This window comes from Macaca fascicularis, chromosome 8, assembly GCF_037993035.2.
Source record: "Macaca fascicularis isolate 582-1 chromosome 8, T2T-MFA8v1.1".
In the NCBI taxonomy this organism is placed as follows: Eukaryota; Metazoa; Chordata; class Mammalia; order Primates; family Cercopithecidae; genus Macaca; species Macaca fascicularis.
In genome coordinates, this window is record NC_088382.1 from 3,599,567 (window position 1) to 3,614,357 (window position 14,791).

Consider the following 14,791-nt stretch of genomic DNA (forward strand, 5'->3'; position numbering starts at 1 on the left):
ACATGGAAAGTGAAACAATCTCTAATTAAAAATTTGGTTTCATATATATAACCTATATATATAGGATATATACATAAGAATATGTATATATCCTATATATAGGAATATGTGAATATATATACATATATGTGTATATATGTATAATTCCTATATATGTGTGTATAAATTAATATACATGTCTGTATAGCGAGAGAATATATATAAAGTGTAGAAAAAGTATTTTTCCTATGGCTAATACTTTAGCCATGCTTTTTCTATGGCTAAAGTTTTATCACTTCCCATACATCCAACTGTAATTGAATTTAATATAAATTAAACGCCTTTTGTATTATTAGTTAACAAAAGTGCAGGATTCATCATCTTTCCTCAATTTCGCTACCTACTTTTATCTCCCTCACACTAGACTCTATATAATTGCTAAAGATATCTGAAGTGGGGGAAAAATACACCAAGGGATGCAAAAATCATTTTCTGGGATATAAGAAAGAAAATTAGAATTTTTACCCAAAATTATTATTATTTTTTCTTGAGATAGGGTCTTGCTCTGCTGCCCAGGCTGGAGTGCAGTGATCCACTCACAGCTCACGGTAACATCAACCTTCTGAGCTTAAGGGGTCCTCCCGCTACAGCCTCCCGAGTAGCTGGAACTCCACAGGTGCACCACCCTACCCAGCTCATTTTATTTTATTTTTATTTTTTATTTTTTTGTAGAGATGGGGTCTATGTTGCCCTGAGTAGTCTTGAACTCCTGGCCTCAAGCGATCCTCCTGCCTTAGTCTCTCAAAGTGCTGAGATTACAGGCATGAGCAGCTTTGTCTGGTCTCAAATTCCATCTTTTTAAATGTCTGCATTCATGTAGTAATTATGTGGTCTATAATACAACTGCCGAGAAGGTCAGTACCTGAAATGTGTTGCAGACATCGAGGTTGCATGTTCAATAGTTATATTGATTGGATGTCAAATCAAAAAGGTTTGAAGTCATTGCCCTTTGCTACGTCAAAATGGTTTTGGAAACCAGTTACATTCAGAATTAAGATTTACTAGTTTTGGGGAGCCTTATGCCTGTGGAATTTATCCTCCTAACATTTGTGACCTAGAGACTGGCATCGCTCTCAGCCTTGTGTATGTTGTCTGGAGTGACACAGACGGGAGGAGGTGAGGCGAGATCTGGTCACTCTGCAGGGCCCTCCTTTCAGTGCTGCCGTTGGCTCACAAGCCCGGCCTTGCCGGCACGGGCTACGCCTCGCCCAGAAGGGAGGATCCTCAGGACCTTGGACAGCAAGTCACCACCGGCCCCTGGCCAACTGCAAGAGCACATGGCAGGCACCCAGAACCACCGGCATGCACTGCCCAGGCCGCTCAGGATATAAGGGGCACCCAGGCTGGCGGCAAGAGAGGAGGGGGTGGAGGCGTGGCCCCTCCTGGGCCAGGACAGGGAAGGGTGGGTGCTGGGCGGAGACTTCCAGCTCCCTCGTGCCCACCTTCTCACCAAGTCACACCCACTTCTTAGCTTGGCTCCGTCCTGTTTTGGGGGCTGTGCAGGCATCAGGGAGACCTTAGTCCTGACTTGTAATGCTAGGTCAAAGGCTCTCTTTACCTCAAAGCCACTCTGGCTCACTGCCTCCCTCACCTATGAGCACGCTGAGTTCTATTTTAAGCTCCCAAGTGCTTCTTATTTTAGTTTTTAATAAACTTAGAAAAGAGGGACTGTATAACTTTCCATTTAGAAAAGTCTCCCAAAGCAAGTAACACAATGACTAAACTATCAGAATTTTTAATTAAACAGATGACTAGAAAGGACTGATGCATAACCTGGCCTCTAATCATGATTTTAAAACACAAAAATTAACTTTCTCCATCTGTCGATCTGTCACCCAGGCTAGAGAGCAGTGCCGGGATCTCAGTTCGCTGCAACCTTCACCTCCTGGGCTCCAGTGATCCTCCTACCTCATCCTCCCAAGCAGCTGGGACTACAGGCATGAGCCACCACACCCAGCTAAGTTTTGTACTGCATTTTTGGGAGAGATGGGGTTTTGTCATGTTGCTCAGGCTGGTCTCAAACTCCTGAGTTCAAGAGATCCACTAGCCTTGGCCTCCCACAGTGCTGGGATTACAGGTGTGAGCCACCACACCTGGCTTAAGTTCTTACTCTGTGCCAGTTACTACTACTGCTGGGTCCAGACAAATACACTTCTTTAACTTAAAAGCTTGCAGGGTCATAAGAGAATAGACTTAGAAACATAGAAATAGCAGAACATGTCAGGGAAGTAGGTTTTGTTTCATTTTGTTTTGTTTGTTTGATTTCAGTTTCTTATATACTTTTTTCTTTTCTTTTTTTTTTTTTCCTTTTTTTTTTTGAGATGGAGTTTCGCTCTTGTTGCCCAAGCTGGAGTGCAATGGCACAGTCTTGGCTTACCACAACCTCTGTCTCCTGGGTTCAAACGATACTCCTGCCTCAGCCTCCCAAGTAGCTGGGATTACAGGCACGCGCCACCACGCCCGGCTAAATTTTTGTATTTTTAGTAGAAAGGGGGTTTCTCCATGTTAGCCAGGATGGTCTCGAACTCATGACCTCAGGTGATCTACCTGCCTCAGCCTCCCAAAGCGCTGGGATTACAGGCATGAGCCACTGCGCCCAGCCTCTTGTATGGTAATATTTAAAATGCTTATTTGGCCTGAAGGTGCCAGTAGTATTGTTAGGCCATCTTGAGGAAAACATGTTTGTTTCATAGTTTATCAAACTAAACTGGTCTTTGAGTTCATCTTAAAATAACCCTAGAAATGAATGTCTCTGCAAAAATCATGAAGTTCTACCTTCTTCTTCTTCTTCTTTAAATACATACCATGCAAAATGTAAAGGGTACAAGTCATGGGTCCACAGCCTGAGGAGTGTTTGCCTGTGGAGACCCCCCTGAAACCACCACCTAGGTTAAGATACGTACCGTGGCCAGCAGCCAGGAAGTCTATCATCCCATTCTCCCCAGTTCACACCCACAGGGCAGCTGCTGTCTGACTTTATCACTGTAGGTTAGTTTTGTCTGTCCTTGAATGCTGATTCAATGATTTTACTAACTTAATTCCTAAGGAATTACAAACTATTGCTGTTTTGGGGGGAAATGACATATCCATTCAAATGTATGCATATTTGTTTTTTCTCTCTGTATATACAGATAGATAAATAGACGTGTGTGTGTGTGTGTGTGTGTATTTTTTTGAAATGGAGTCTTGCTCTGTCACCCAGGCTGGAGTGCAGTGATGCAATCTCAGCTCACTGCAACCTCCACCTCCCAGGTTCAAGTGATTCTCCTGCCTCAGCCTACTGAGTAGCTGAGATCACAGGTGCGCACCACCACACCCAGTTAATTTTTGTATTTTTAGTAGAGACAGGGTTTCACCATGTTGGTTAGGCTGGTCTCAAACTCCTGACCTCATGATCCACTCGCCTCAGCCTCTCAAAGTGCTGGGATTACAGGCGTGAGCTATCGTGCCCGACCAGATGTCAGTATTTTATATATGGGGGAAGAGAGAGAGAGAGAGGGAGAGACAGAGAGAGAGACAAAAGTAACTAGGGAAGGCTAATTAGCACCTCTTATAAAGAACAGGTCTAGAACACACAAAAACAGAAGTGAAAAATGTCAAACTGTATGAGTGAAGGAAAAACATTGCTCCTCCCAGAAACCTATGAGAATGGCTAACACACTAGCTGCATTAAATGATCAATGAATGCCTGATATTCATTCCACACTAGCTCTCTAAGCAATCCTCACCACTGATTAGAGGAATACATGCTGAAATGTGAAACCATTTCTTCAATGAGATGCTGCATTTGAAAGGAAAGGTGTATTTCTAGAAAATACCCAAGCGTGCACTCACCATTACAGGAGGGCAGCACTTGGTCCCAGGAGGGTTTCCCATCAGCCCCAATCACACAGGTGATGGATGAGGGGTCAACAATCTTGTAGCCAGAGTCACACTGGTAAGTGATGGTGGAGCCAAGCTTGAAGTCTGTTCCAATTCTTGTCCCATTCATTATATTTCCTGGGTCAAAACAAGCTTCCCGTGGTTTCTCTGCAGAAGAAATGAATGTAATCTGCATGAGAACAGGAATTTTATTCTTGTTTGTGTATTTGTTTGTTGGGTTGGTTCTTTAGTTGTGTTATTTAGGGCCCAGAACAGTGCCCTAAATAAGTAAGAAATGCTCAAAGAATATTGATTGATTGGCTAATGACCAAGTGAAACTATTAATTAAATAATAAATTCCTTTTAAATAAAATTATATTTCCATTTTAAAAACCACATTTTACCACAGCATTGACATAAAATTACCTTCATCTACATAAAAAATGTAGTTCTACATTTTTATATGTTTATGCTTTTTTGGCTATAGATTTTAGGGCTGAATCAAAGAAAAATTGACTAAAAAAATTGAGGTTCATTTTCTAACTTTTGTACATCAAACATATTAACATAAAATCATTCCACACCTTTCAGAAACGGCTGGAGAATTTGGCTTCTCAAAATGAAACAGTTTAATTCCTGAAAGTTAAGAGCACTTTCTTATACGAATAACAATAGACAAACTTAGAAGATGAAGATGGATGGTCGTTCTCATTCTTTTACTACCGTATTTCTGTTGTTAGTCTTAATAGAGTAAACATCAAACTTAGCAGAAAAAAATATACTGACTGATAGATGATGGTCAAACATTGTGCCCTGGATGTACTAACAGCCAATAGTTCTACCTTAGTTATAATAATTGCTGAAATGTATTGAGGGCTTATTATGTACCAGACACTGAACTAGGTGTATTTCTGGTTTAATTCTAATCTCCACAACACCTCTGCCAGGAAAGGATGTTAAGAAAGTAAAACTCAAGGCCGGGCGCGGTGGCTCAAGCCTGTAATCCCAGCACTTTGGGAGGCCGAGACGCGCGGATCACGAGGTCAGGAGATCGAGACCATCCTGGCTAACACGGTGAAACCCCGTCTCTACTAAAAAAATACAAAAAACTAGCCGGGCGAGGTGGCGGGCGCCTGTAGTCCCAGCTACTCGGGAGGCTGAGGCAGGAGAATGGCGCAAACCCGGGAGGCGGAGCTTGCAGTGAGCTGAGATCCGGCCACTGCACTCCAGCCTGGGCGACAGAGCGAGACTCCATCTCAAAAAAAAAAAAAAAAAAAAGAAAGTAAAACTCAAGGAAAGTTAAGTCACTTCCACAGACACCCTGCAGAGACCTGCCCAATTCTGGGGCCCCTCAATTAGGCATTCACTTTTGGCTGCATTAAGTATTTCTTCTTCCCAAGTAAAAATACAAAACCTTTTCTCTTCAGAGTCATGTTGCTCTGCAGTCAATTTCAGTCATCTTCTGGTAGTCTTAATAGTTTTAATTTTCTATTTCAATAGACCATCTAAAGTATCTCTAAATGAAAAAATGTATAACCCTATACTCTACCATCCTGCTAGAAACAGATAATATATAATGGAAGAGAAAAAGCAAAAACAAAAATGCTAAACTTTGGGAAGCTGGAGGAAGAAAAAGAGAACTGATTAACTGTATTGATTCAATATTTTCAATCATATTTTTAATAACCCATGTATCATCATCAACCAAACAGAGACGTCTTTGGTGATCACTGACTTAATCATTATATGCATTAGATAAATAATCTATTATAATAATGTGTTATATTTAATGAACTATATTTCTTATATATAATTTACATACTTTGATTAAATCTATATATAATATAGATTATATAAGTTTGTTCATTTGATTAAGAATTCGAGATTAAATGACACATATATATTTTATGTATATTTCTTGTTTTGTGCCTTCGAACCAGTGCTCTCTAATTGCTTTACTGAAAAGCCACTTGGAGACTGAAAATGGTAGTGGACATGTTGATAATTCTTTGTAACTGCATTAAATCCCATATAGAACACAGAACATTAGCTTAAGGAAATACAGATCAAATAAGTAAACCTGTAGGTACTATAAAAGTTGCTCAATTTTTCTGATTTTTTATTCAATCATTCAACACAATGTACTGAGCATCTAGTGAATAGAAGCATTGGCCTTGTTCATAGTATGTTCCCCTATTGAAAATAAAAAATTTCCCAGTACACACCTATTAATATATGTCTGTTGCCCTTTTGTCCTTTTTGATCATTTTTTTGTTATAAATCTCTTTTAGTCTAGTTTCCCGTTTGATTAAATATCACCTACACAACTTTCTTCTTTAAGCCACTAATTTTGATTTCTGATGGCAGGATTTTTTCCCAATGAACTGCATCTAATCTTTTAGTTCCATTACTTAGTTGTCACTTCAGGATGTTCAGTGACAAATCACTGGCACTTTTTTTGCTTACAATTTGCCAGGCTTTCTAAATGGATGACTTCATAGCAGGCTGTGTTTTGTGTTGTCCTTGTCCGTTCCACTTAAGCATACCTTTGAGCTTTCCTGCATCAGAAGCCTGGTAGATTGCCTTAGCCAGCACTTGCGAATTGTTGCACAGCACAACTCCCTGGTGCCCCTTCTATTTCCCATCACGCCTAAGAACTGGATCTGTCACCTGCTTTACTATCCACACCAGCACTTGCTCTGGGCTGGATGCAATGACATCAGTGCCCTAGGCTGGATACAATGGCATCACTGCTTGAGGCTGGATGGAATGGCATCACTGCTCCAGGCTGGAAGCAATGGCATCATTTCTCCAGGCTAGATGCAATGACATCAGTGTTGTAGGCTAAATGCAATGACATCACTGCTCCGGGCTGCATGCAATGGCATCATTCCTATTCTCTTTCCTGTGATTTTTATTTTTCACAGACTCCACTGGAGAACTTTTAAAACCTCAAGAGCTATAGCTCCCAGTTAGATGGCCATACTGGTTACCCAAACAAAAATTAAGGAAGTTCTTTCTTCATGTTATTTGCAAGGCCCTTCATACTTCATTCATTCATTGGCCCATTTATTCATGTGCCTTAGGATGCCGGGGAGAACGGAGTTGTTGCAGTGGGCAATGATCAAGTACATTCTCACATTTATATGAGGATTTGTTTTGTTTATTTACTTGCCTGTGTGATTTTTTTTTTTTTTTTTTTTTTTTTTTTTTTTTTTTTTGAGACGGAGTCTTGCTCTGTCATTCAGGCTGGAGTGCAGTGGCCGGATCTCGGCTTACCGCAAGCTCCGCCTCCTGGGTTTACGCCATTCTCCTGCCTCAGCCTCCCCAGTAAGCTGGGACTACAGGCGCCCGCCACCGCGCCCGGCTAGTTTTTCTGTATTTTTTTTAGTAGAGACGGGGTTTCACCGTGTGAGCCAGGATGGTCTCGATCTCCTGACCTCGTGATCCGCCCGCCTCAGCCTCCCAAAGCGCTGGGATTACAGGCGTGAGCCACCACGCCCGACCAAGTTTGCAGATTTTGATGTTTGGGAGCAGAGAGACCAATTGCCTACTTAAAACTATATGAACAGGTCTAGTAATGAGGTAAGGAACATAAAATATATTCTTTTTAAAAATATTTTTCATACGAACTGAACTCAAAGGTATAAATAAATAAAAATATTTTCATTTTTTTAAAGAAAACCCTCGTTACTGTGAAGTGATATTTTGTTAAGTCCGCTTCCCTAATTCTTTGTAATACACCTTGTATTTTATTTTGTTCACATGAGAAATAAACTTGAAAAAATACACATTTATTTTGATGGACCCAATAGCAAAATGCTGAATTGAGGGTGGTTTTTTAGGTCAGTCTGTTTTCCTTGGATGTTAATGGCAGAGAATGGTTTATAGCAAATCAACGGTGAATCACTGATCTGAGGATCAAAGGAAAGAGCTCTGAGCAGCGTCAGAAACCTTGCCACACCAGCCATGGGTGACCGAGGCAGGGAAGGGCACAGACATATTGACATGGAAAATGTTGAGATAAAATGAAATTATTTTTGGCTGGGCGCAGTGGCTCATGCCTATAATCCCAGCACTTTGGGAGGCCGAGGCAGGTGGATCACCTGAGGTCAGGAGATCGAGACCAGCCTGACCAATATGATGAAACCCTGTCTCTACTAAAAATTCAAAAATTAGCCGGGCGTGGTGGTGGGTGCCTGTAATCCCAGTTACTCAGGAGGCTGAGGCAGAATCTCTTGAATCCGGCAGGTGGAGCTTGCAATGAGCTGAGATCAAGCCATTGCACTTCAGCCTGGGCAACAGGAGCAAAACTCTGTTTCCAAAAAAAAAAAAACAATAGTGATTTTCATGTACTTACATTTAATTATCTTGAAGAAACAAATTATAAGATGTTAAAACCCATCTTAAAATAATTACTAAATGTCATCAAACTCTTTATTTTACAAACCACAATTTATTTTTATATGGTCATGAATTTGGACAGTTTGTCCCCCTCTCTTTCTTCCTCCAGTTAAGGTAGAAATGCACCTCGGGAATATCTTCACTGGGGAGGGAGGAGACATGTATCTTCCCAGACGGAGGAGACACAGGTCAGCATTTGGGTATTAAACAGATAAGCAAGATGTTACAAAGCAACGCTTACAATAAAAACAGTCCTGATACAAGTCAATTCCCACCCCAATTCAGGCAGTCACAGTACCTTTAAATTCAATGGCGAACCCTGACAAGCCCACAGAGGCATCACTCCGAAACGCCAGAAAGAGGCTGTTTCCGCTACTCTCTATTCTTTCTGGGGCTTGAGCGCCCTGGTAACTCCCAATGAGAGGGCTGTTGGAATCCTCCCCTTCATAGATGTGTAGGAAGTCATAGCTGGGCTCCATGTTGAAACTAAAGAAAAGAATAGTAATTACGTCATAGGGCGAATAGAGATTTACCTTATCTTCCAGAGTGGTAAGCCTTTGAGTGCACAAAGTGATTTTATTTGCTTTTGTCTAATAATTTTTCAATTAGGGCAATCCAAAAGTTAAATGTAATATGAATCAAAATATTAATAAAATAGCAATAAGTATAAAATATATCAATTATGACAAATCGTATTTTGCCTAATTACCATCATGTTCAATACAATATTATTTTGACCACAGCCAAAAGGAAATAAGTCATAAGAGCAGAGTTATGCTATCCTTTCCCTGTACCCATTAATTTGCTAAATCAGATGCAGTTTAAAAGAACAGAGCTCAAAAGAGATACATTTCCACTGACCTTTTATTTTTATCTGAATATTTTTAGTTTTGAGAATATTGGAACTTTGAAAATATTGGAATTTGAAATTATTGGAATAGTCAGTAGAATTACTATTCTTAAAGGTTTTTTTTTTTTTAAACAAACAAACAACCTGTACATTATTTTTACTTAAAAAATGCAGTTGTTCCAGCCTGGGCAACATAATGAGATCCTGTTTGTACAAAAATACAAAAATTAGTGGAGTGTGGTGGTGAACACTCGTAGTCCTAGCTACTCAGGAAGCTGAGGCTGAAGGATCACCTGAGGCCAGGAGTTTGAGACTGCAGTGAGCTGTGACCACACCACTGCACCCATGTACTCCAGTCTGAGACAGAACAAGACCTTGTCCAAAAAAAAAAAAAAAAAAAAAAGCCTCTACTTGCTTGGATGAATCAGCCAATATTAATGGTCCCTACAATGCACAGCGTAACCTTTCTCACATCATGTTTCACCATCACTGAATATCCCAGTTTCTTTCTCTCTCCCTTCCTTTCTTTTTCTCTCACTTTCTCCATTTTTCTCTATTTCTCTCTCCTCTAACATTAACATACAGTCAGTCCCCAAAGAGTGTAACAATTTAAACCCAAAGCTCTCAAGGGCTAGGCTGTATTTGCCATTGGTGATGTGTAGGCTGATAGTCTATGAGCTTTAAAAGTATGCATACTCTAAGGGAAAGGCTGAACTTGGTTAAGATGTCTATGATCTTGATGTGAACAGAATAAATTGATAAAGTAGAAGTATTAAAACCATCCATTGTGGCCGAGCGCGGTGGCTCACGCCTGTAATCTCAGCACTTTGGGAGGCTGAAGTGGGCGATCATGAGGTCGGGAGTTCGAGACCAGCCTGGCCAATGCGGTGAAACCCTGTCTCTACTAAAAATACAAAAATTAGCTGAGCATGGTGTTGCGCGCCTCTAGTCCCAGCTGCTCAGGAGGCTGAGGCAGAAGAATCGCTTGAACCCAGGAGGCAGAGGTTCCAGTGAGTTGAGATCACGTGCCCCTGTACTTCAGCCTGGGCGACAGAGCAAGGCTCCATCTCAAAAACAAACAAACAAGCAAGCAAACCAACAAACCCATCCCTTGCAGCCACCCCTTCCCTCTTCTCTTCTCTATAGCAGGTTTTTCGTATGTGTCTTTTAAAAGCACTCAATTTATGAAGCTCCCACTTCCTTTCCTTTCCATTTGCAGAAATTTAGGACAACTGAGTCAGAGAAGGTCAGGGTTTTTGCCTGTTGGTTTGTTTGTTTTTGTAATCATTAAAATGTTCTAAGTGGCTCCATTTGATCTGGAGATTTGAATGATAAAACAGCAACAGAAGGTCCCTCCTGGAGGGGTCCACTGCACCATGAAGGGGACCAGAGGACGTGGGACCACCAGCATCAGTGCAACGCCCAGCCTGCATCACGCCATCCTGTTTCGGGTCAAGGATACCCTCACTCCACATTCTGAATATATTTATTAAAGGAAATTTAGGAAGGTTTCTTAGTCTGTTTATTTGACAAGCTCACTGACGTCAGGAATGAAGAAGGAATAAAAGGTTGGAGTTACTAGGTATAGGGGCTAGCAGGAATGGTGTGGGTTAAGTAGAATTTTATTGGAATAATTACTGTATTTAGAGTGTTTGCAAGGATGTTATTAAAATCTGGTCATGCCATATCCCCAATATTTGGCTTAGTTAATTATCATTATTGGTAATTTATTCAACACTGCAAATACTACCAGACACAGGAAAACAATAAAACACTATATATCCCATCTGCTCTCCTTTTTTGCCTGTATCAAAATTCATGTGTAGAAGTCTGGAGTGAAATTTATAATTAATTATGGTTCCTTTGGTGAACTCCTTATTGCTACCTCTGCCAGCTGCACGTGTCTCTAAGCTCTAATAGCATGCCAAAGCCTGACTCAGTGTTTCAACCACATTTGATTTGAACCCCAATGTGTGAGCCCCACAGTCCACAGGGAAATTTGATGGAACATCCTCTTTCTAAAGACCCACAGCCCTGAATGATCCTGGAAGCGCATGTGTCCTTCAGGTCATTTGATTCTTTGCCTTTATCATTAGTAATGACAGACTCCCACTCTCCCACAAAAAGCACACCTGAATTTGCCATCATCCTGACAGTACATCTTGGCCAGCCCTCATCAGCACCAGCCTCCTGTTTGGGAAGCTGGACATCCTCGTCCCTAAACAGGATTCTGGCCTCTCCCTCCTCACTACTTCCCAGGAAGATGTTCACTTGATCACATGCAAACTCCAGATCAGAGAAGTCACTGGTTTTCACTGATTTCTGAAGTTTCTGAGACATTGGGTCAGGTAATGAGTCATACAATCTATAGGTTGGGAGAGGCTTCAAGATTATCTGTTTCAAACTTCCAGAGGGGTGTATAAAACACAGTGAAAAAGTCCTTGCACAAAAATGCCTTAAATATGCATATCATCAAAAGAGTTGCACTTTACGGGAAGGAGGAAACTCTTACTAACAAGGTTCTGTGTTCACTTTCAATTATTTCTTTTTCTTTTCTTTTCTTTTCCTTCCTTCCTCCCTTCCTTCCTTCCTTCCTTCCTTCCTTCCTTCCTTCCTTCCTTCCTTCCTTCCTTCCTTCCTTCCTTCCTCTCTCTTTTCTTTCTCTTCTTTCAGTCTTCCTGTCTTCCTTTCCTTTCCTTTTCTTTCCTTTTCTTTTCCTTTTTTTTTTTTAAAATAAGGTCTTGCTCTGTTGCCCAGACTAGACACTATCATAGCTCATTGCAGCCTCCACCTCCTGGGCTCCAGCAGTCCTCCTGTCTCAGCCTCTTGAGTAGCCAGAACCACAGGCATACACAAGGACACCAGGACAATGTTTAAAATATTTTTGTAGTGACAGTCTTACTATGTTGCACAGGCTGGTCTCAAACTTCTGAACTCAAGTGCTCCCCATCTTGGCCTCCTGAAGTGCTGAGATTACAGGCATGAACCACCACACCTGGCTTCAATTGTTAATCCACTTATAATATCTTGAAACCAGAGGTGCCTCCTAATTTTAAGGAGGATGCTGCTAGAATTTAACATTAACAAAACCCACAAAGATATCTAAAAAATATAGCCAGTGAGTGTTCACTGGTTTTCTGTAATAGCTAAGAAACATTTGGTAAATTTGTGGCAGTTTAGTAAATTCAGGAAAAGATGATTATCAACCTACTTAAGATTCAGAATCACAGAAACGTAAAATTCTACTGACTCAGATCTCATCAGGGGGAGAAAGTGAGGGAACGTAAACACATTCAGGCCTTGAATATTGACATAAAGATTTCTAGAAAAGGAAACTGGCTCCATTGACAGATTAAAAACTCTAATCCCAGGTACTTGCCCTGGATAGCTGAAAGGTCAATAGGAAAGTCTACAGAATGACTCACCTTTGCAAATATCACATTCATTTAGTTCAAAAGTCAAAGTCTAAGTTAGAAAAGATCTTTGGATTCAATAAAAAGTAATTATCATATACTATATCCTAATAATATAATTATTTAAAGAGTTTATTTTCATAAAATGGCCACGGTATTTGACCTTCCACCCTCTAGTTTAGTAAGAATAAGTTAGCATATTTTTAGGACTGAAATCTAGTAACTCAGACTTTACAGCAACCACATTTGGGGAAAGTTTCATTTTCAAGGCCCTATTAAGTCTTAATTATTGTAATGATATTAGCAGTGCTACCCTCAGGAAAGTCAGGATGTGCTGTGGAAAGGAATTCACTATCATGCATTGAGCACGACAGGAGGCATTGATGAGAAATTACACCAAGTGTCTCCATACCATATTTTTATTATTTTTATTGAACATTCTGTAAGTTAAGCCTTCTCATAGGGAGCACATTGTCTGCAAGATAAACAGTATTTAAAGATAATTCATGTGCATCTTCACATAAGTAGAATACTCCAAAGCAAAATAATATATTCCCATTTATGTCATTTTGCAGCCTGGTGTAGTCTCCATTAGACACAAAATCTAGTGCTTACCTAGATATAACACTGGAGACTCTGAGGTCATAAAAGAAGCAATTTTTAGGTATGGCATTAAAAATCCTACTAAAAAGAGGAGTTCTGCAAGAGACAGTACCTTTTGAATATCAAAGCAATGACAAAGTCCGGGTTCACTTTTACTCTCCAGTCACATTCCTTCCCAGGAGGATATGGTTGTGGGTAGTTGGGTGATAAAATAACACCTGCTGGGCCCGTCAGATTCCCTCCACAAGCAGCTGTCACAGAAAGAAAGTTACAGAGACAAAGTTAGGAGAGAGAAGAATGCCTGCCAGTCAGTGTAGAATGAGACATCACAGAATTCTTTAAGAAAAAGAGCTTGTTCATCAGCATTTTTTCCCCATCAAAGAGATTGTGTGTTGGTTATCAATTATCCAGATAAAACTGTAAGACCCAGGAACCCTGTACATTTTCCATGTAATTGTTAATGAATTTTACATAACATTCCACCCCATTTTCAAAGAGAATTCTGGCACATAAAATTTCTTTCCTATAATTTAAAATTTTCTCAATTAAATGAAAGATGACTTAATCCCTACACCTGCCAACGTGCACACATAGGAACAAACAGGAAAACACTTGAATAAAAAAATCCCATGGTCATCATTTTATGGCCGTGTTAATTCTTTTGCTATTTCTCATAGTTTATAAAATCATTGCCTATTTCTTCCTGAGTGCCTGCTTCATGTGGTACAGTGATCGTCTGGCTCCCGTTCACTGTTTTATCCCTGATGTCTAGGCAGTTTCTGGATCAGAATAAGTGTGCAGGAAATGGTTACTGGGTACATGAAAACATGGCCTTTCACATCTTCCCAGTCCTCCAGTGTATGGAAGGCTTGAATTCCTTTCCGCATGTTTCAAAGTGGCAAAGCAGACCCCAAAAGTTTAAGTGACCTCTAAGTATACGTATCAGTGAGGAGCTGAGTTGGAACATTACTGTCTGGAAATACCATTTGATCACAATGCTTGGTATATTATTAGAAAGAACCACTTTATAGGATAATAACAAATTTAGTTGGTGTTTGAAGTCATCAATTTTGAATTAAATGTGTTTACATTTATATTAGCAAGGCAGTAATTATGTAGCTCAATGTGGTTAATAGGGAAGCCAATTTTTATTCTTGAATTGGAAAGTTTTTAGGATTGTTTTATAAGGTTTCTCCTAAACCTCTCATCTCAGGGAAGGTGTGAAAATACTGCAGAATTTATAAGTATACACATTTTAGATACATAATATGCTGCGTTTAAAAGTTGTTTATATCAAATATTGTGGTTTGTCACCAAGTTGTTTAAAGCGTGACTACAATTAAATCATAGTCTTCCCTTTAAGTTATATGTCTTATTTCATTCCCATTATTGCTCATATATGCATTAAAAAATATGTAGGAAAGAAAATGTCTTAATTGCTGATTTTTTCCCCTTCACAAAAGAGATTTTGTTTTGTAAATAAGATGAAGGAAGATGAAGACCCATGCTTCACAATTTTCAGTAATAAGGGTGTCTTTAAATACTTACTTAACATTTCTGAAAACTTAATTTTTATAATAAGAAATACAACTAACTCCAGTAGTTTTTGTTATACTCTCAC

General features: G+C 39.9%; 1 protein-coding gene across 2 annotated transcripts in view; it reads right to left on the minus strand.

The window, feature by feature from the left end:
* CSMD1 (CUB and Sushi multiple domains 1) overlaps nucleotides 1-14,791 on the minus strand; it is a 2,045,798-nt gene that overhangs the window by 276,634 nt on the left and 1,754,373 nt on the right. For both annotated transcript variants that reach the window (XM_005562521.5, XM_065518732.2), the window contains exons 28-30: nucleotides 13,283-13,421; nucleotides 8,603-8,790; nucleotides 3,874-4,068 (exon numbers count right to left, since the gene is read on the minus strand). In XM_005562521.5, coding sequence (XP_005562578.3) covers nucleotides 3,874-4,068; nucleotides 8,603-8,790; nucleotides 13,283-13,421 — 522 coding nt within the window. The remainder of the gene's footprint in view (nucleotides 1-3,873; nucleotides 4,069-8,602; nucleotides 8,791-13,282; nucleotides 13,422-14,791) is intronic.